The sequence below is a fragment of the Sorex araneus genome, chromosome 3, assembly GCF_027595985.1.
Source record: "Sorex araneus isolate mSorAra2 chromosome 3, mSorAra2.pri, whole genome shotgun sequence".
Taxonomy (NCBI): Eukaryota; Metazoa; Chordata; class Mammalia; order Eulipotyphla; family Soricidae; genus Sorex; species Sorex araneus.
In genome coordinates, this window is record NC_073304.1 from 178,217,654 (window position 1) to 178,240,031 (window position 22,378).

A 22,378-nucleotide genomic window follows, 5' to 3' on the forward strand; every position below is an offset into this window, starting at 1 on the left:
CACAAGTCATAGTATATTATAAACATTTTTAATACTCCCTTAAGGGTAACTATATGATAAATATTTACAAGCTCCTTAATCTAGTAGCCTGATTCTCTTATGTGTATGTTTACATATGCGCATATATAGATGTTACAAATATATGATGGTGTCTTTCTAAAGTGCTGTTCCTTATCAAAGATAAGGTTGTTTTTTAATGTTAAATTTTGTGTCAGATGGTTATAGAGCATAAGCAGAGTAAACTTACTGAAACGGCAAATGATCAGTTATGCAGTATCACTGAGCGATGCTCCTTCCTTTATTTATTGACTTAAATCCTGCAATAAACACTGACATCTGGTCTATGCTGAGTGCTGGCCATCGACAGGGGTGTACCAGTTTACTGGATACAGCAGAGAGGTGGGTAGGGCACAGCACTGAGGGGAAGGACAGAATCCAGTGAGTATTAGCATCACTGTCATTATATGTTATACATGGGCCTGTTTTGTCACTGTTACTGTATGTCTAGTTCTCTGTCAGCTTAACTGGGCTACGGAAACCTATTGGCTCTGATTGAAAAGCTCCAGCAAAGAGCATGATTAAAGGAAGTGATGGGGTCAGAAAGAGATACAGAGGTTAAGACTCATTCATGCCTTGCTTGCAGTCGACCTGGATCCCATTTGTGGCACCACAGAGTCCCCGGGCACCACAGCGTCCCCTGACCTGGGGGACCATATGGGACATTGGGGATTGAACCTAGGTCAGCTATGTGCAAGGCAAGCACCTTACCGATTTCTTCATGTTCACGTTTTCATATGATAGGTGATGTGTTGCATGTGATTAAAAAAAAATAATGTGCAGATGAAATAGAGGAAATACGTATAATCAACACCAAAAATAAGCCACATGCTTCTTTGTATTAAATCCTACCAAGATTTTGGTTGAGACCTTTCATTACATAACTAGGAAAATAATTTTGTCTTTGCTGTGCAAATCAAATAGGTTTTATTGGGGGGTGAGGGAGCCCTCGGCAGTGCTGAGGGGCGGTGGGGTTCCCAGGATCAGACCCAGAGCTTTAAATGTGTGTCCTCTCACTGAGTTCCCTTCACAGCCCCACAAATCAAATGTTTCATCTGTAAGATATTCCTGGAATATGTCTGTTCCATGCTGTCAATTCCCACGTCCACTTTGTTGATCGACTGCTTTTAGAAATTTAACCTGTAGAATCAGCAGAAAATTCTTACTCTCCTCAAGCTCCCTGAAGCCCTTTCTTCCAAACTTCACGGTTTTCCCCCAAATCTTGGGTTTCCTGTGGTGAACAATTCTAAAAACCCTATAGTCCTCTCTGGATAAGACTGTTCTCTGTACCTCTAAACTATGCTGGTTGCAGTTAAGGTAGATAATTCTGTCATTATGGTTATCTTTGCTGAGTGCTAAATTAGTCTCATTAAAAATATCTTTCCGGAAGCAGCCTTTCATTCTCTAAAGAATCATTCTCGAGCTTCTGTCCTGTCATTTCATGATACCCACCCCATCTGCCACAATTCTGAATGGTTTTTTTGTTTCACTTTTTCACTTCCTTTAGTATTTACAATACTATTAACGCAAAAAAGAATGGTAGAAGACACTGATCAGAAAATGAATGTGAATTATTCTTATGTGAGAAGATGACTTTTAAGCATGATATTTCTTGTCAACGATTTTAATTTTCTGAAGACACCCCAAATTATTTAACTTTGTGAACACTTCTGGAATCAACCTGTAGTATAATATGCTGTTTTACGAGGAATTTTAATTTTCCACTATTGTATATAATAACATGCCAGAGTTTTGATATAGCATAGAGTAGTGAGAAGCACTCTGTGCCTGCGTGTGCTTTGGCATCAACGGGACACTCTGCGGACAGTTGCTAGTTAAGGTTCTAAAGCCTTTCTGATATTTTTCCCTCTCTTTATGATGGATTCACATTCTTAAAGCACAATGTATTTTTTTTTCTTTTTGGGTTGCACCCATCGATGCACAGGGGTTACTCCTGGTTCATGCACTCAGGAATTACTCCCAGCGGTGCTTTTGGGGACCATATGGGATGCTGGGAATCGAACCCAGATTGGCCGCTTGCAAGGCAAGTGCCCTACCCGCTGTGCTATTGCTCCAGCCCCAAAGCACAATAATTTTGACCTCATATAATTATCAACTGATTCCTATTGGAAAACACTTTCTTAAAATGACACTATAAGGATGGTTATTTATAAAACATTAATACTTTAGCAATAAAATAAATTGTTATATATAACATATGGCAAATAACATGTGTGGATATATGTACATACACACACACACACACACACACACACATATATATATATATATATATATATATATATATATATAGGCAAACCACCAAATCTTCCTCAACAGAAAGGCTCTGTACTGCTCTCAGTTCCTTGAAATCTAACAAAACATTGGTTCTTTTAGTTCACTTTGCCTTGAGTTGCTTCAAAGCTGGGTGTGTGCTGGAGAGGGCTGTTTCAGCGAGCATGCTGCTATGGGCTTTGGGAAGATAGTTCTAGCTGGGAACCTGTGGCAGGTGTTAGTTCGGATTTCTGGAAGGGAGATATCTCCACCTGACCCCAGAAATACTGTGCTTCAGGGGCTGATTCCAAGCCTCGCTGCCTCAGAGAACTGATCACTGATTTTTAAGCTAACATTGTCAATAAAGTCTTTTGTTTTGGGGTCATACACAGAAGTGCGCTGGGTAAGTCCTGGACCAGTGCTCAGAGGCCCTCCCAGTAGTACCTGGAGACCTTTGAGGTGGCCGAGGTCATCATCATGGGCATCCTTCATGCAAAGCTCTTGGAAGTTCTCTGGAGACCTGATTCAGTGCCAAGGATTGAACCAGGTTTGGCTGTGGGCAAGAGCCCTCCAAGCCGTCCTAGCTCCCCAGGGCACCCCCTCCTTTCTTCTTGCCTCTTCCACAAGGCAGTGCCTGGGTCTTCCTGATGAAGGGGCTGTTTCCCCCCAGAGGCATTTCTGTCTCTGGAGTTTCTTGTCGAGGGGCACCCTATAGACTGTTGGAGGCTGCTCAGCCATTGTGACCATACAGGCAGAGCCCAGCCCTGATTCCCTGAGAATCTGAAGAACTTCTTCGTCCCAATTAGGGAGTTTCAATATGGACATTCCTTCAAAAACTAGAAATCAAGCTTCCATATGACCTAACAATACCACTTCTGGGAATATATCCCATGAGTGCAAAATAGCACAGTAGAAATGACACCTGCACCTATATGTTCATTACAGCACTGTTCACAATAGCCAGAATCTGGAAACAACCTGAGTGCCTGAGAACAGATGACTAGTTAAAGAAACTTTGGTACAATTACACAATGGAATACTATGCAGCTGTTAGGAAAGATGAATCATGAAATTTGCTTATAAGTGGATGGACATGGAGAGCAACATAATAAGTGAAATGAGTTAGAAAGAGGGACAGACATAAAAGGACTGCACTCATTTGTGGAATATAAAATAACATAATATGAGACAGACACCCAAGAAGAGCAGACACAAGGGCCAGGAATATTGCCCCTTAGTAGGAAGCCTGTCTCATGAACTGGGGAGAAGGCAGCTGGAATAGAGAGGGGATCACTAAAAATCAATGATGGTTGGAGGAATCATTCAGGATCGGAGATGTGTGCAGAAAGTAGATAAAGGAACAAACATGAGAGCCTCTCAGTATCTACTGCAAACCATAATGCCCCAAAGTAGAGAGTATGGGGGAAATTGTCTGCCATGGAGGCAGGGGGAAGGTTGGAAGGGGGGGATATTGGAGACATTGGTGGTGGAAAAAAAGACACTGGTGGAGGGATGGGTGTTTGATCATTGTATGATTGAAACTCAAACATGAAAGCTTTGTAACTGTATCTCACAGTGATTCAGTAAAAAAAAAAAAAAGATTCAGAAGTTTCAGAGGATGACTTTGGGGGCCTCCTCATTCCTCAGAGGACCTGAGAATAGTCCCTCCTAGGAAGGCAAACAGTCCTGCCTTCAGTCTGCCTTTACTCTCTCTCTGTCACTTCTCTCTAAACCCCAGGCTGTCCTGGAGAGGATGAAGGTGGAAGTACAGGTTTGGATGGAAACAATACAGAATCCCAGGCCAGCACTTCCAGATTATTGTCTGGAGCAGACATCACAAAGAGTTACTTCAGTCAGCTCCCCCCAATCTCATCCTTCAACGTTCACATTCCATGGCTTCCCATAAATATCAGGCCCCCTGGCTACAGCAGAATTGAACTTCTAAGAGATAATTGTTTGGGGCACTTTTTGACCTCATTTTTGATAAAAATTGCCTTATTTGTGATTTTACTTTGAAATGCCTTAGCCTCAGTGCACTGTTTGCAGTCACGATTCATCCAGGTATGAATTTAATAGATGCATTTGGAAAAATTGCAAATAACCAGAGTGGTAAGGCTTGGGGTTGTGCTGTTGAATGAGACATAGTTCTGAAAGCCTCGAGGAACTGAAGTCTGCATATGTTTCTTTGTTTTGCCTTTTCTATGACACTTTCAAAGAAATTCAAAAGCACTTTTGAGATTCCAAAATCTTGTCTCTTCTACCTACCCCACCTCAAAGATAAGCTTCTGCTGAACACCAAAATAGAGCAAAATCTAGAGTACAGTTTTTTCCACATTATAATATTGAAGTTCCCAGAATAAAGTGTTTGGCACGAATCAATGTGTTAAAGTAACTAAAGGCCTAGAGCACTCTTCTAAATATTTATTTTCTAAAGATTTGATATTTCAAATGTGTAATATCCCAATTTTAATATTATTTTAATATAAAATGCTTAGCACTGTTGCACTGTCGTCCCATGGTTCATCGATTTGCTCAGGCAGGCACCAGTAACATCTCCATTGTGAGACTTGTTGTTACTATTTTTGGCATATCAAATATGCCACAGGTAGCTTGCCAGGCTCTGCTGTTCGGGCAGGATACTCTTGGTAGCTTGTCGGGCTCTCTGAGAGGGACGGAAGAATCAAACCTGGATCAGCCGCATGCAAAACAAATGCCCTACCCACTGTGCTATCACTCCAGTATTATTAAATTGTCTCCCATGTACTAGGCCTTTGAACAACTCGTGGAAACATCCACTTGTACTCACGCTGCCAGCTCGGCTCCTCTGCCTGGCTATGTTCCAGATGGGAGAAGCAGACACCATCCGAGGGTTGCCTTACCCTTCCTCTCTGTCTCTGTCCCTGTTTCACTTGCGCCCATTAGTCGTGGTCACCACAGTACTGTCCCTTTGACCAAAAAAGTTGTTGCGGTATCAGGTCATTTGGGCAGTCGTGGAGTATTGGTCTGGGGAAGAGGCACAGTGCAAACGCTGCACTCCCTTATAAAGCAAAAGATGCTGGGGGTAGAGCTTGACAGGGTGGGATTTGTCTCAGCTCAGGGCTGACGTTAATGAGAAAAAATAAAAGCGATGAGAATGGTCACTGTCACTGTCATCCCGTTGCTCATCGATTTGTTCAAGGGGGCACCAGTAACATCTCTCATTGAGAGACTTATTGTTACTGTTTTTGGCATATCCAATACATACAGGTAGCTTGCCAGGCTCTGCCGCGTGGGCTCGATACTCTCGGTAGCTTGCCGGGCTCTCTGAGAGGGGCGGAGGAATCGAACACAGGTCGGCCGCGTGAAAGGTGAACACCCAACCGCTGTGCTATCGCTCCAGCCCATGAGAGTGGTAGCATTGATATTTAATGACCACCTTTTGGTCAAGGGACCTTTGTTGAGATGTACCTCAAAGGCTCGTCAGCTGTATCACACCTTACACAGCCGAAGGGACCCAGATACCATGGGTGTGAGCAGCACCAGTCATTGTGTTGGTTTCTGTCTCATTCCATGACACTCTGGAGCAACACTGGCCATGTGACACGTTGCCTGGGCACCAAGCAGCCATTTCACAGTTGCAAGTTGGTGACGGGTCCCGTGTGGGCTCGCCTGACCAGCCTGTGCTTTTGGTCTGTGGCTGCGGAATAGCGGGTTTGTGACTGTGGGTCATGTTGATGGCACAGGACCATTGGCATGTCCCTACTGCCCTGGTGAATTTGTAGGAGGTGGCATGGACTGCGAGTAGCAGTTCTTAGGGAATCTGTGACTTGTGTGTTTTAATTCTTACATCAACAATGAGCATCAGCCCTGGTCACCGAGAGCCCTCTGAGAGGAAATACAAGCATTGCGGGTATTTGTACTTCCATGCCACCTTCAGGATTGGGAATGAGTCTCCATGCGGTGGGGAAGCTGGAGAGGGTATGAAATGCGAGGTCCAAGGCCCTGGGGCCGGTCACCTCTTGCACCGGCAGGTGACGTGTCCTCGGAATGGTCCAGGCAGAGGGTGCAGGACAGTGAGTTCCAGTCTGGGAGGTAACGTGAAAAATCAGATGTGAGGTGTGGAGGAGAGGCCGTGGTGGGGAGGGCAGGGACATCAAATGGAAGAGCCAAAACAGTAGGAAGTAGAGTCAGTGCTTCTCAGACTTGAGGACATTGCAGCAGCAGCAACACAATCCCACCCCCAGCGTTTCTGCCACTGTAGATTTGGAGGGCAGCCTGAGAATCTGAATTTCCCACTCGCTTGCGGAGAGTGGGGGGGAGGGCGGGGGGGAGGGGATACTAAAGCTGTTGCTCAGGGAGCCTAGTTCTGGAGGAATTGTGGCGAGAGAGGCCTGTGGCGGAAGGACTTCCCCCAGCTCCAGACAGATTGCCCAGAGGGAGCCAAGTTTGCTTAACAGATGCAACGCTTCTGCTTTGGCTTTTGCTTTGGATGACTTCTTACGGAAGTCTTCAAGACTCAAGAATCTGTGAGGCTCCTCTATTTGAATGTAAACTGAGGCCTATTGCTGTGCATTCTGAAGACTGACGGACTCAGGTCCCATCTTGATGGCCCCAAGGTTACACAATTTTCCTGAACTCGGTGAGCTTAACTTGCGAAGTGAGGATGTGACTAATTGCATCCGGTGGCTGTGAACATTAAATGAAGTCGCATGTTCACACTACTACTTCTTGGAGTGCCCCCCTACAAATATTGCCCCCAGAATGTTCGCTGTTACTGGAACACCAAAGTAAACACCTTCGTTCAGGAATGCAGCTTTCCTGTTCAGGCTTACCTAATCTGATCCCTGTTTCTATTATTCATGATAACTCATCTGCTCAGAATAGTCCTGAGTTGGCAGGAAGTTATAAATTAGATGTAAGCGATGGAATTCGAAAGACAGAGTGTATTATATAGATGGCAAAGAATGTGAAATTGCTTCTAGCAAATTTCAGAGCCCAGAGGAAGCGTCCTTAACTGGGGCCAGACACCTTCTTGCCTGGGGCCAGGTGCTTGGATTTGTTTTCTGAACAACATCCTTCTCTAGCTCTGTGACCTTGAGCAAGTTCCTTGACCTCCCTGTGCCTCAAAACCTGCATCTGTCAAACGGTGATGCTCAGAACCCCTAACTCAGCAAATGTTTCTCAGGTTACGCACTCAGGGAAGCTGTGGACAGTGGCCATTTCCTCGGCTCCTGTTTCTTGTCCCAGGTTCTGTGTGTGACAGAGCCAGACTCAGCTCAAAGCTGCTCCTTCCCTGGGCAGGTAGACTCATGTGTGCTGTCCTGACTTCCTGTGGCCCACCTAGCAACTATTTGGGCCACCCCTCCAGAGTGTCCCTACCCTTTCTAAGCTGCACTCTCTCCCCTTCTCCCACCTCATGTCTAGGCTTCTGTCCCCCCAAATCTGCTCAGGTTTCCACTCAAATTGCCACCGACCTCACCACCCAGCTGACATCTCTTCCATCTTGTTTTCCATCCCTGGGGCCCCGGGCAACCAGAAGACCACCCCGGGCCCAGCTACAGCAGGAATCCAGCACCCAGGTTCCATCCCTGCACCCCACATTTCCCTCAAGCCCCACCAGAAGTGTCCCTGAGTGCAGCGCCGGGAGTTAGCACTGGCCCCAAAACAGAACCAAAATATCCCTTGCGTACCTTTATGGTTTGGGGTTTTTTGTTTGTTATTAAAGTCCTGTCAGCCCCCTACCCTTCTTGCTTCCCTTCAGGCCTTGTTCCCTGTGTCTCCTTTGCTTCTCAGATCTACAAAGACAGAAATTATTCTTTGAACCATTGAAAATTAGATGTGAACCAAATATCTGGAATGCTAAAAGTAAATAAATAAAATGCGGCCCCTCAATCCTACCCCTGGAGGAGATCCAAGAGGAAATGTGCTGCTGGCCTCTTTTATAAATCGGAGCAACTGGAATGCATGTTCTTGAAATTTAATATCCTTGCCTCCCACTCGTGACAAATGGTATTGAGCTGCCATTTGAGTGAGGGATTGAAAGTTCATGCTACAATAGTTTGGTTTTATTAAAACAGTGTTAGAGAAATAGTCAACAACGGTACTTGTAACCAAATGGGTCCCAAAGGTGGCTTTCCAGCAGGAGTGCTGACATGGCCGGGACTTGCTCAGGAAGCCTCACTCCCTGCTGGCTCCTGCCTGTCCCAGAAGGCAGCCACTCTCCTCTCCTCCATCTCTTTAGGACAAAAGGACTCCACCATCAATTGTCTCCCTAAATGTTTCTATCATAAAGTAGAAGAAGGAGAAAGTAGCAAAGGAGCAAATGGCCAGAGTGCCTCTGCCTCAGTTCTTTTGCAGCCTCGATGGCGATGGTCAAGACAGTGGCTGCTGGTGTCCAGGCAGGACACCAGCACTCGGGCCTCAGCCGCCTGGGTTCTTTCAGGACATACCCAGACATCCAGCTAGCCAGGAGAGCACAGTGCACACCACATGCGTTCCTTAAAAACATGGAAATTCCCACACGCTTACAGACATGCGATAGCACAGCAGTAGGGCGTTTGCCTTGCATGCAACCGACCCAGGTTCAATTCCTCCGCTCCTCTCGGAGAGCCCAGCAAGCTACCGAGAATATCCCTCCTGCATGGCAGAGCCTGGCAAGCTATCCGTGGCTATTTGATATGCCAAAAACAGTAACAACAAGTCTCACAATGGAGACGTTACTGGTGCCCACTGGAGTAAATTTATGAACAACAGGACAATAGTGCTACAGTGCTACAGACAGGCAGAAAAGGAAGGGTTGCTCCCTGGGGCCTTGTTCATCCCCTACCTCTTATTCTGGAAACTCCAACAGCCGCGCTCCTCACCCTGACCTTTCGGTGGCGCTGTGACCCTCCAGTAGCGTAAGCCTCCTGGATCCAGAATACCAGAGCCCAGAGCTGACTCTCGGGGAGAGAACTTGAACCCTGGAGGCTCAGGAGATGGGGAGATGGGAACGTGGGCCCTTTGCGGTGTGCTGGTACAGATGCAGACCCGTGTTGGGCCCCCAGGTTTAAGGCTCCGCCCCTGCCCAGCTGCACTTCAGCCACCTTGGTGACTGCCAGACCACCCACCTACTCATCATCGGGCTTCAAGGTCAGGGTCCCCCGCACCTCAGCTTTGATCGTTTGCTAGAATCCACCACAGAACTCACCAAAGCACTGACAAGCAGTGACAGCCTGATGCAGCCACTGCGAGGTCAGGGAGGGATTTGTGCTCAAGGACGCAGCACTGGGCATTGCTGACCAGTAGGCTAGCCTGGGCCCTCACAGCCAGAGCTGGCAGGAGTGACCTGTGGGCAGCGTGACTGGACTCCACTTCCGACCCCTTGGACCTCTGAGGAGGCTGGGTGGTGACTGACTCGGAGCCTTGACTTTAATCAGATGGTCATCCTTTATTACACACACACACACACACACACACACACACACACACACACACACACACACACACCAGCACTGCTCTGGAACTGCTTAGGAAGCCACAGTAAATCACCTCAGTGTCAGATTCGCTGTGTTCCCAAGGTCCTCCACAAATCGCAAAGACACTGTTATCACTTAGGGAATTGCACTGGTTTCAGAAGTTCCCTCTCTGGCGCCCAGAACAGAGGCAGTGAGACCAATCCCAAGTGATTATCCGATGGACAATCGGAGCTATCTTTAGTCCTCACAAACTCGGAGCAGGGAAGGTAATCTTAGGGCAGCTACAGGAAAATATCATTGAAGTATAAAATAAATGGTTACTGGACACCAGGGGTTTTCTTGTTTATTTTTCACTTACTCACTCTGTCACATTTATTGATTATGCCTTACACTAAATGCTGAAGACGTCCAGTTACAGTATCAGTGGGAGAAAACTGCTTATTTGTGTCATCTGGAAAAGGAGATTTGAAACTGCCAGCTTTTTGAATTCTGCGAATAAAATAAAATTGGTTCACTTATTTAAGCGATCCAGAAATCCGAACTAACTTGTGCTAGCTCAAAATGTCTCTGGAGTGCTTATTACTTAGCACTCCTGAGTATTTATTGTAGCCCGTCCCGATTTGTGCAGAACCTGGGGTGGCCTGGGGTGGTGGAGGGTCGTGGGACAAGTCTGTGCATTCTGTCGAGTCGGAGGGCTGCCATTTGTTCTGACCATGTTTTCAGACAAAACCCAGAAGCGCTTTGAAATGTGATGTGTTAAACTTTGTCTGTTTTTGTATTTGCCTTCCTGTAATTGGATCAGCATACTAATTTCTCCAAGTTGTGATTACTAACAGAGAGCAATCACCTCACAGACTTGTACCGGAGGGATGAGACCATCGAGGTGACAGGCACCGGCCACCTGCAGAGCCCGCGTTTCCCCAGCAGCTACCCCCGGAACCTGCTGCTCACCTGGCGGCTCCGTTCCCAGGACCAGACACGCATCCAGTTGGCCTTCGACAACCAGTTTGGGCTGGAGGAGGCGGAGAATGAGATCTGTAGGTGAGTGTGTGCCGGGCAGCCCCAAGGGCTCCTTCTCCAAGACCTGGCCATTTGGCTTCCTTCCCACCCTCACCACAGACACACTCGATGGCATCAAGGAAGGCAAGCCACCTGGGCAAAGGATCCGGGCCTCGGCCTGGTCCCAGGGTCCTGCTAAGGCAGTGTGGGCGCTCCTGGCTGAGGTGGAAGAAAGCCTTCTGGGGTCCTGGCCTGCCAGGACCTTTCAGTGGGGTCGCCAGTCCTGGGAGAGGGGGACAGGGACTCTGGAAGAGCCTTGCCCTTTTATCCCGGTCCTCTCTGAGTTCTGCAGACAAACCATCACTCAGGCAAGCTCAAGTCAGCTTGCTAAGAGAGAAACTGAGAAATATAGAGACAGGTAGAGACCTAGGAAACAGAGCAGCTGGTCACCTGCTCTGAGATGCTGTCTTTAGAGATACTGCAGAGAACGCTCAAGAAGGACAGAGGGAGGTCAGTGAGGGCGGTCACCCAGAATAAAAATGAGGGAAAAGAAAAACCAGACTGAAGCAAAGCATGCAGGTTTCAGTTCAGATTTCTCCGGTGGTGAGGCTTCCTGAGAGATAATGCTTCCGTGGGAATCTCTGTTTCCATGCTCCTCTCTGATCGGCCCCCACCACCCCTCCCCTGCAATGAACCTTTGCCAAAGACATATTTGGGGGTGGTAGCTACCTAAAGGCATCGTTTTAAGGCAGCTCAGGCAGCCTCGGGGTCCCTGAGCTCCTTCCAGTCTATTTCCGAGTTTCTGGGTCAGCAGTAGATGAAAGCTCACCCGATAATCTTCTTCCTCCTTAGCATATTTATCAGCCAGAGCACAGCCATTGTTCTTTGAATTGTCCTCAGCTGAGTCCTGGGCCCTTGATTAGTATGTATAAGACTTGGGGAAGATCTCCCCCACCCTTTGTACTTTACTTCTTGTGCTTGTTCTGCATTGCCAATGAACTACTGAACTGCTAAATTCCTTTAGCAGGTTTATTTTCCTTTGAATAATAAAAAGAGGTGCCTCAAATTTGGCTGTCCTTTGTTGCGTGTTTATTATGCTGACAGCTTTTATTATGTTGCCTTTTTTTTTTTTTTTTTAAGAACAACAGCACCAACTATTGCTTTCTAGGAGCATAGAGGATAATGTATGCTAGAAAGCAGATAGGAATGCATGCCGGAAGAGTCAGGTAATATATGCAAAGAGAATAAACTAGAGCAGATCTTGCCTTTTCAACCTTGAAAGGGAGAACTAATTTTATATGCTGGAAAAGGAGAGAAGGGAGAGAGAGAGAATGGAGAGAGAGACAGAGAGAGTGAGACAGAGAGAGGGGAGAGAGAAGGGAGAGAAAGAAGAGAGAAGGGAAAGAGAGAGAGGGGAGAGAGAGGAGAAGGGAGAGAGCAGAAAGAGAGAAGGGAGAAGGAGATGGGAGAGAGAGAGAGGAGTGAGAGAGAGAGAGAGAGAGAGAGAGAGAGAGAGAGAGAGAGAGAGAGAACGCAAAAACAGAACCCCCATTAAAACCTGTGGAGGAGGCGGCTGAGAGGGAAACCGCATCTTGCCTGCTGAACTGTTCTGGGTCCTGAGGGTTAGGGAGTCTTCTGTGCATTTTGACCTTGAGACTAGAAGAGAAATTGATGTGGGTTCCTCTTCCTTAATTCTAATTCCTCCATCAAATTTCTTAAAGGAGGTAGAAGAGTAAGAGATGGAAAGGGGGGAGGCGGGAGGGAAGTAGCAGAGTTGTCTGAGAGCTCGGCCTGACCGGCAACATGTGGGATGGAAAGAGTACAAGAGTCAGGCACTTGCCTTGCATGAGGAGACCCCAGTTTAATGCCCAGCACCACCGCCTATGGTCCCCCAAGCATTACTAGGAGTCCCTCCCAACTACAGAGCCAGGAATAACCCCTTCATCCCTCCACGATTTGCTCAACCCCCCAGAAGAAACAAACCAGTGCTTTCTTAACCTGAAATCCAATTTGAAAATTGAACTGATGTCTTTTTTCAAAAAAAACCAAAGTGACCTATTGTCCTAATAATGAAGTTTCAAGTATCACTGCTTTGTGCAGTAAAGGTGATTTACACGTATTGTATATAAAATGCAAAGCAATTGATTTCCTACCATCTGTTCCAAAGCCTTCTTAATGTTTGCATTGTAATATTTTATTGCTTGAATAATGATTCTTTGTTAGTGCTTTTCACCTTCCAAGCACCACATAACCGCTCAGTAATTAATTTACACAGTACCCAAGAGATATCCAGCTGGCAGAATTGTATAAACTTTCTTATTTCACTCATGAGGAAACTGAGGCAAAGGACAGAAACCTCATAGATCATTGTCAGTAAACTGTATTCCAATCAGCCCTTCTTGGGCTGCCCTGCTGATCTGGTCAGAATGGTGAGGTCCCCGGATTGGACCCTCAAGGCCGTGTTGGATATTTCTTTTATTCATATGTGTAATTTCTCATGCTGGATCCTTTGGTTATTATTGGCACATCTGTGTGAGGTCTGTCCCTTGATTATCCTTTATTTGCCCTGTGGCTCTAGCCCCTGAGATTATTTGGTGGGACAAAGATTTCTTTGGATTGACACATTGGTACCCACAACCGAAGGGCAAACAATTCAGCTTGCTGTATAGAACATTCCAGAATCTCAAGTGTCTGGAAGTTAAAAAAAAAAAGTCAGTGCTGTAAAGATGCATTTTTACATGATGGGAAAGACTTCAAGGATCAAGAGCTTAACTGGTAACTAAAGAGACCTTTTCTCTCTTCTTCAGCCTTGAGGTTCTATTTCTTTTACCAATGCTAAAGGTGACCTACGGTTAAGCTCATTAAAACTCCCTCATTAAAAACAGTCCAAATATTTTCATTATTCACTATTGTTTAGCATATATCCCTCCTGAAGTCCCTGTACTTTCCATCATGATAAATGCCATGTTTCATGGTAAGAATCAAAAATGTTTCCAAAAAGAGAAGAGATCGATTTATTTCATCATTTATTTCTTTAATGTGAGTACTGATTCTATAAGCTATCTAGTTATAGATCATTTGCTTTCTTAAGGAAGCACTGGCTAGGGCAAATTAATTCAAAGTGGGGGTTTTGGGGTAAATATTAAATATTTAAACATATAATTAGAGCAACATGTCTTAAACTACAAGAGATAATAGTTAATAGTATTTCAGAGAAAAAACTTTTCTACTCAGAAGTGGCCCGATTTGGTTACTGTTGACTTCAGAACAGTAACACCTAAATTTGTATGAATTCTTTCAAATAGGTTTTCTTTGGAATTTGAAAGACCTTGTTTAAAACCTGGTCCCTTCTTTTAAAATTTTTATGTGATTATTTTTATTTCATATCATAGGTCAGGAATCATGAGGAATCACATGTTACTTTTAATTTCTTAGTGAAAGTCTAAATTTCCAAATCTACCTTAACTAGAATTTTTAACTTATGTCACGTTGATACTAGGTATGATTTTGTGGAAGTTGAAGATGTGTCCGAAACCAGTACAGTCCTCAGAGGTCGATGGTGCGGGCACAAGGAAGTGCCCCCAAGGATAACATCAAGAACAAACCAGATTAAAATCACCTTTAAGTCCGATGACTACTTTGTGGCTAAACCTGGCTTCAAGATTTATTATTCTTTCGTGGTAAGTGCCTTAAACACCCTGTGATTCACAGTAGACACTGGTTTCATGAAGCCTAGAGATTATTTTCTTCAAATAAGTATAATTTATGTGTGAGGGTGAATGAACTTTATTAATTAAAGTATTAATTTATTGATACTTTATCAATGCTTCATTAATTAAATATGTCTACTAATTAAATAAAAGAATTTATTAATTAGAGTGTTTATATCAATTAAAATATAATTAAAAGTATTTTTAATATGGAACTCTGTGCCAGGATGTTTCTACTCGGGGTGCCCCAGAGCAAGGTGGGTGAGAACCCTCCCCGCCCCAAGGGACCCCGCCCTGGCAGGCGACCTCTACTACCCAACCGCCTCCACGCTCCAGGATGCTTTCCAAACTGCGCAACACATTATAAGACACTTCCTACCCATTTTCAATAATCACCACACCATACTTGATGGAGTTCAGACAGTAGGCAACAAATCATAGAGAGCAATATATATATATATATATACATATATATATATATATATGTATGTATGTATGTATAAATACACACACACACACACACACCTCTTGGAGAGCCCGGCAAGCTACCGAGAGTATCCCACCTACACGGGCAGAGCCTGGCTAGCTACCTGTGCCATATTCAATATGCCAAAAACAGGTCTCATTCCCCTGACTCTGACAGAGCCTCCAGTCATTGGGAAAGATGAGTAAGGAGAAGCTGCTAAAATCTCAGGGCTAGGAGGAATAGAGACATTACTGGTGCCCGCTTGAGTAAATCAATGAACAACAAGATGACAGTGGTACAGTGAAAAGTATTTTTAGTAATAACTGTCATTTGGGATCTGGAAAGTCATCCCCTTGGTATTTATCTCAAAAGAAACCAATTAAATGAAATACATTATATATAGTTTATAGTAAAGAAGAGCCCGTGTTACATTCAGTTCATCTGAAACAAGGCGATTGTACAAACCAATAGAAAGTTGTCTGTGTGATTTCAGTCACAGAAAATAATCCTGCTGATTTTTATTTGAATTGACCCAAATGTGGGAAGAAGCTTCTGTTGTATAAATCACCAAGTACCCTCTTGTCAGCTCATTACAATGGAAAGCAGGGCAGGTACTGGCACTTCTTAGAGTCTAGAGCCTGGTGAAACTCAGGAAGGAAAGGGCATTCACAAACAAGGATCACCGTATCACTGTATCACTGTCATCCCGTTGCTCATCGATTTGCTCTAGCGGGTACCAGTAACGTCTCCATTGTGAGACTTGTTGTTACTGTTTCTGGCATATTGGGTAGCTTGTCAGGCTCTGCTGTGTGGGCAAGATACTCTCAGTAGCTTGCCGGGCTCTCCGAGAGGGGCAGAGGAATCGAATCCAGGTCTGCCTCGTGCAAGGCAAATCCCCTACCCACTGTACTATCCCTCCAGCCCTAAGAGAATAAAGTACTAAACAAGGTACTATATTAAAATGATGAAGGCCAGGGTGCTGTAAGAGAAGCCACGGAGAGATGGCCATAGTCTTGTCTGCAAACTGTCGTAAATATCGTGAATTTGTGTTTTGTTCCTGCAGAGTCCCTGTGTTTTCCCAGTAACACTGACTGCTCTCGTTGTTTGGCCCACCCCTTTTCCCAGCACTGATGCTAACATAGAACATGGAATGGCAGATTGGCTTTTTCCATCCATGCTTTTCTTCTTACAATTCAAATTTAGATGGGAAAATCTTGCTTTTTATAAATCTATTTTTTTGCATTATGACTTATTAAGTGGTAAGTGAGGTGAGTTGTACACCAGAACATTGTCACTGGGAAAATAGCGTGCAGTGGCACTAGTTCCCATTTCAATCTGAAAATAATCCATCAGGTGTGATTTACATGATTGCAAATGCGTGCAGTGCTGCTCAGCATGAAAATTAAAGTGTAAACCTTTGGTTTCTACATTTCTTTGCCTTTCAGTGTGTTTGGTGACACCTCTGTCCTCAAATGCTTATGGACAGAGCAGGCCTTGCAGGTTGGAATGGTGATGGATTGGCTTATGAAGGGTCCCTCTCCCCTGTTAAGATTTCAGGGACTATCAGTGCTAACATGCATACTTTGCAGGAAGCTTCAGTTGTGACTAAGCTGAAAGGTCCGTCAATAACTCTAATACAGAACTGTTAAAGAAATATATCTTATTTTGAAGAAAAGGCATCTTAGAGATTTAAGGACAAATTAAGACTCTCTGGGGGGATGGGGTAGGCATACCACACCATTCTCAGTTGATCCCAAGAGGATATTGAGCGTCCCTGTGCTGGGACACCCCACTGCCCCACTCACTTGCTCCCAGCAAGTATAGCCAGTCCTGTCTAAAGATTATTTAGAAATAATCTTAGTTTAAGCATTTTTGTGCATTTCCCCATGGGGCCTTGGTCTTTGTTCGTTGAAACCAGCTGAGTTCTCTTTCCACACCAAACAGGCTCCCTGCTATGTACAATCAAGGGGTTCCAGGGTGCTTTAGTAGCTGAATTCCAAGAGCTAGAACAAGCTTAACCTTCAAGTATGCAGAGACTCTTGATATATGTAGCTTTTTAAGAAAATCGTTGCATTTGATTCTTTATGAATACAGCTAGAAAATCACTCTTGGCTTGGGCAACGTAATAGATCTTTTCATTCTTTTTTGAGTTTTACTTGGAGAGACTTTTTGTCTTGTTTGCTCACACTCAGTGATGTTCAGGCTCTGGGTGAGTATAGGAATGATATTTAACTTTGCTGCTTCCCAACCAAAGACTCACTTCTCTCATCTGGAAAATGGGGAAAACAGCGCTAGACACTGTAGCACTGTCGTCCCGTTGTTCATCAGTTTGCTTGAGCGGGCACCAGTAACATCTCCATTGTGAGACTTGTTGTTACTGTTTTTGGCATATTGAATATACCATGGGTAGCTTGCCAGCCTCTGCCATTCGGGCAGGATACTCTAGGTAGCTTGCCGGGCTCTCTGAGAGGGACAGAGGAATCAAACCCGGGTTAGCTACGTTCAAGGCAAATGCCCTACCCACTGTGCTATTGCTCCAGTCCATCGCTAGACACACTGAGGATTAAATTAGATAATTTTCATAAATCACTCTATCCAGAAATTCTGAAGTGTTCATTAGCTCTTGCTCTTATCGTTATCATCATCACTAGTGCAGTGAAGCTCCTGTCAGGTTACAAGTGGACATGGTCAGGGAGTCAAGCAGTCAGTGTGTCCCTGGGTCCAGCAAAGCCCACTTCTTGATGTCATATACTTCGTATATGTTCGTAGTAACGTTTCATAAATATTGGGATGAATATAGAAACTTCTATATCCGGGGTTTCATGAAGGGCACATTGCTTTGAGATTCAAAAGTAAAATTTATGTCATCTGAAAGCTACTCAAAAACCTCCTTGATTTATTAATAAACTCTAGTTTGTTTCTTAAGTTGAAATTGGCTAATGCCTATTATAAACACTTTCAAAAACAACACAAAAAAAGCAATTTTATCAGATCAATTGCTTAACTGATGCGTCGTACATCTCTGCAGTTTGAATTAACTTCAGATGGTGCAATTAAGATTTCCATTGAGATTAAAACTCTTCATGAATCATGGTCTTGCATTGCAAATTATTTTAAATAGAAGAAGCAAAGGTAGAAGATGGAAAAGAAGACCAAGAGGAGATGCAAAAAGGAATAATCAAACCAAGGAGTTTAGTAAGATAAGGTTCTCTATCATAACAGCTTTTACAGTTTTTAATTTTGCTCATCCAAAACCGACCAGTGGATGAAAAGGAAAAGAACAGAAAAATAATGCTGGGCAATGTATCTTCATTCCTGTCAGGTGATTTTCCCCCTCTCTCTTTTCTTTCCTTTTCTTTGTTGCAGTGCTGGGAATAGATCTCAGACCCTCACATAGGTGAGGCATCTGCTCTACCACTGAGCCTCATGCCCTGTGCCAAATGTTAAACAAAGCTGGAGAGGAAAGGACTGATGTCCCTTCTCTGGGAAATGTGTTAGAACCCTTTTTTTATTTGCTTAGGCAGAGGAGCATTGATGAAATATCTGAATGGCCACCTTAGCTGGGACTGTAGAAAGCCTTCAGTCCCAGTCACTTCTGTGCCCACCTGGGGTTTGGAAGCTGTAGGAGCCGTGTCATTGTCATTCTGTGAGCCAGAGGGGGCAGGTACGGGACCCTGGGATGGTGTACTCAGAGCATGCTCAGACTTGGGTGGGAATGGTGGCACAGGAAGCACAGAGAACCCAGCGTAGGTTCTGGATGGTCTGTAAGGGCAAAAAAGAAAATAAGGGACTTGTGTTGGAGATTGGTTGGGAACCAGAACCTGGCCAGCGAGGGTCAGGGAGAGCTTTGTGGATGTAGAGTTGGGAAGGAGCATGGAACAGTCAGAAAGAACCATTTCTGAAGGAAGTTATGGAGAAGTACACTTGGAGCAGAAAGAGTAGCAAATCCGGAGCTCCCCCAAGGAGCAGAAAAGAGTTCTTGTCCTCCGATGGTCAAGACTGTTTGGATGCGTTGGGGTTCAGATTGCCAGGAGAGGTCATGTGTGACACCCGGAAGCAGGACACCAGCTAGTCATTCTCTGGGTGTAAGACCTGAATGCTTAGTGAGAGCTTTAGTCGAGCTCATGAAACAGAACATATTTGAACACAATCCTTAAAGACAGGATCATTTGGCCCTAGACATCAATGTAGGAGGGGAACTCAGAGAAGGTGGGTTCTTCTAGGAAGTGGAGGTAGGGGGTAGAAGTTAAGTGAAGACTTAAGGGGAAAGAATGAAGCGAGAAAGTGAGGCATATGAAAGAAAGCTCATGAAAATGTTTTTTGGTCCTGCCCAGTTCAGATGATCTTTGCTGCTGTATATTTATTTTACTGTATTATTCAACAGACTTTTTAATTGATTTTGTAACAGGCCATATATTATGATAGAAATAATGTAGAACATCGAACAGAGTAGATCAGGCCCCTGCCTTTGTGCCCTGCATTTGTAGAGATGACGATGGCAACGACGATGATGATGATACATTTAAAGTAAAATAACTATAGCACCTAATTCCTGATTTACTGTGAGGATTATTGGCAATGTATGAGTGTTCAGAACAGTATCTAGCATGCTGTCCATAATCAGTCTCCTACCATGCATTGTGTGAACACTGATATAAGAAAAGTAGAGAATTCAGATCTGCAGTGTTTTAGAGACCGAGTCTGGCCCTCTTGTTTTATAAGCAACGCGGTGTTTTATGAGCACCTCATGACAGTCACCTTGACAGAGAAGACAGTGAATGGAGCGTAAGTGAGTTTGCCTTACGCTCAGAGCTCACACATATGCATTCGCCAAGAGGAGAAGAGCTGGGGGCTCTTTCAGAGAAAAGCTGCTCAGATTTTCAAGGAGCTCCGATTCTCATCCGCGTGTGCAGTCAGTGAGTGCTCTGATGTGGCGTGGAGCCTTCCCTGGCCCCGTGGCACCTGGCTTCCCATTTGCAGTGGGAATCTTGCTGGGCGACAGGTTCCGATGTGATCGGGCTTTGAAATAACACCTCACAGCTTCAAGTCACTTTGCTCGCCGAGCACTGTGTACAGGGCATTAGAGCAGACCCCACTGCATGCACTGAGTGAACATGGGCTGGGCTCTGGGCTAGAAGGCATTCGAGGACACGAGAAGACCCCAGTGCCCTGCTCATCTGGCATTAACCACAGGCAGGACTATGAAGATGTGCTCACTCATTCTCATGGAAACTTAGAGACTCGCCAGAAAGAGACGGCGATGTGGGGGGATGGCGCCTCTGTCCACAGCGCCCCCCGCCCCCCCCCCCGCAGGCCTCTGCTCTTTGATGTGCTAATATTTTGGTGGATGGGAAAAATGAGAGGGAGGAAGAATCTATTCAGCTGTTAGATGACTTGCATATTTAAGATCTGCCCATGCAGAGCCGAATTTCTTTCTTTCTGAAAGAGCACTGGAGAAGTGAATCAGTTTCAGAAGACGTATTTTTGTCTAATGCTCACTTATAGATTCAACAAATATTTCTGAGGAATGGCTGTGGGTCAAAAGGAGACAGTAATAGTCTTGTGAGGGAGAAAGACATGCAGTTGTAAAGCCAGGTTCATCGCAGTGAGAAGCTCTGTATGGAGCAGTGCAGGCCCATCAGAAAGAGGGACACTCAGCCTCTGAGGATGGGGCTGTCACTTGAGAACAGAAAAAACACAGGCGACTCTCCACCTTGGTAGGTGTCCTTCCAGTACCCTGCACACGAGACTGAAGATAGGTATTAACCAGAAGACAACAAATAGAAGATTATTCCCTTTGTATGCATGTGTGTATGCATGTGGGAGCACTGGGTGATGAATTCCTGGGGAAGATGGTTCAGACTTGGGCTTATAACTCCTCTTAACAAAAAAAGTATTCAGAGACACCAGAGGCCAAAGATAGGGCCCTGGGCTCTCGGGCCAAAGCTGTGGACGGTCCCGTCTCTGGCAGGGCAGTCAGGGGCTCTGAGAACTAGTAAATGGGGCTGTGGGGGGGGGGGGGGGGCATCTGCAGCCTTTCGCATCCACGGAGTCTGGAGTTGTGTCTGCAGAGAGGAGGGCAGCGCCTTTACAAAAGCAGGTGCTTCTGGGCAAGGAGGGGAGGGCTGTGAGCTTTTCTGGTTTCTATTTCTCCATCACATTCATCTCAAAGTAACGTTTCTGCCCCTGGGGCCTGCTCTGCCCTTCCGGAGCACAAAGGCAGATTTTCAGAATATCGAGATCATACACAGCATCCCTGTTGAAGGTGCTGGGCGTTTACTCGCTTTTCTTTATTCTGGATAGGGGGGACAACTGAGAGGAGATGAAAAGATGATCAAAGTAAAAGTTTTACTTGCGGTGGTCCAAGATGTGCCGAAGCTCAGAGTGTCTTATAAACCAGAGAGAGGCACTTGGCGGGGGGAGGAGCGGGAGGGGTGCAGCGCAGAGCCAGACACAATGATGCAAATCCTGACTCGGGGGTTCTTGGAGGGGTGTGAGGCCCGTGAACAGACTCGGGCACACTCACGCATACCCATTGCGTGCACCTTCTCGGGGCTGTGGAGAGGCAGTGAGGACAGAACCTCCAGCCCAGTGATGCTTAGAAGGAGCTGGGAAATGGCGCAGTCAGGGAGTCGGATGTGGGCAGCTTCAGGAACAGGGAGGGGGGATGCAGTGGGAGACAGCAGGAAGCGGGACGAAGTGGCCAAGAAAGATAGAGACCAAAACTGTTTCTTGGTGTCTCAGCTATCCAAAAGGACACAGGAATAAGGAGTGAGAGGTCTCCTCTGCAGGAGAACCAGCAAACGCCTTTGTGTTCTTGTGTCTGCTGTGGTCTTGAGTGTTTTTTTTTTTCTAGTGGATCATGTCTGGTCACTCAGTTTGAGCCACCGCCTATTTACAGCGACTGAACTGTCACCCTGACTGGGAGAGAAAGATCCCAGGAAGTTTTAGGAAATTCCAGTGCGCTCTCTTCAAGGTGAAAGAAGGAGCTGGAAGTCTGTCCAGTACGCAGGATGTGTCTAGCTTTGAAACCCGCTGTCCTCTGTGGAGGCAGACATGACAGAATCAGGCTGACCTCTGTTCTGCGTGGCTGCTTTCACCCGAGGAGAAACTGAACTGCAGATTCAATGCCTCTTCCTGGATTCTGCAATTGAAAATCAGCCAGAGCAGGAAAAGGGGAGAGACAGAGATAGAGACAGAGACAGAGATGGAGAGAGGGATCAAACACCACATAATGGTCCTCAAGCACCTCCAGGAGTAACCCCTGTGTACAGACCCAGGAGTAAGCCTGAACACTGCTGAATGTGGCTCCTAAACCCAAAAACAAAAACAAAAACAAGGAGAAGGCATGCAGGCACCTCTGGAAAAAAAAAAGATAAAGAAGTAATCAAGTAACCGTTGCTTCTTGGCCGGCCCTGCTGATCACTCCCTGATTT

General features: G+C 45.4%; 1 protein-coding gene across 2 annotated transcripts in view; it reads left to right on the forward strand.

The window, feature by feature from the left end:
- PDGFD (platelet derived growth factor D) overlaps positions 1-22,378 on the forward strand; it is a 192,267-nt gene that overhangs the window by 111,559 nt on the left and 58,330 nt on the right. The window contains exons 2-3 of one of the 2 annotated variants that reach the window (XM_004604803.2): positions 10,604-10,808; positions 14,266-14,446. In XM_004604803.2, the coding sequence (XP_004604860.1) occupies positions 10,604-10,808; positions 14,266-14,446 (386 nt within the window). The remainder of the gene's footprint in view (positions 1-10,603; positions 10,809-14,265; positions 14,447-22,378) is intronic. The other variant, XM_004604804.2, reaches the window with a different exon arrangement.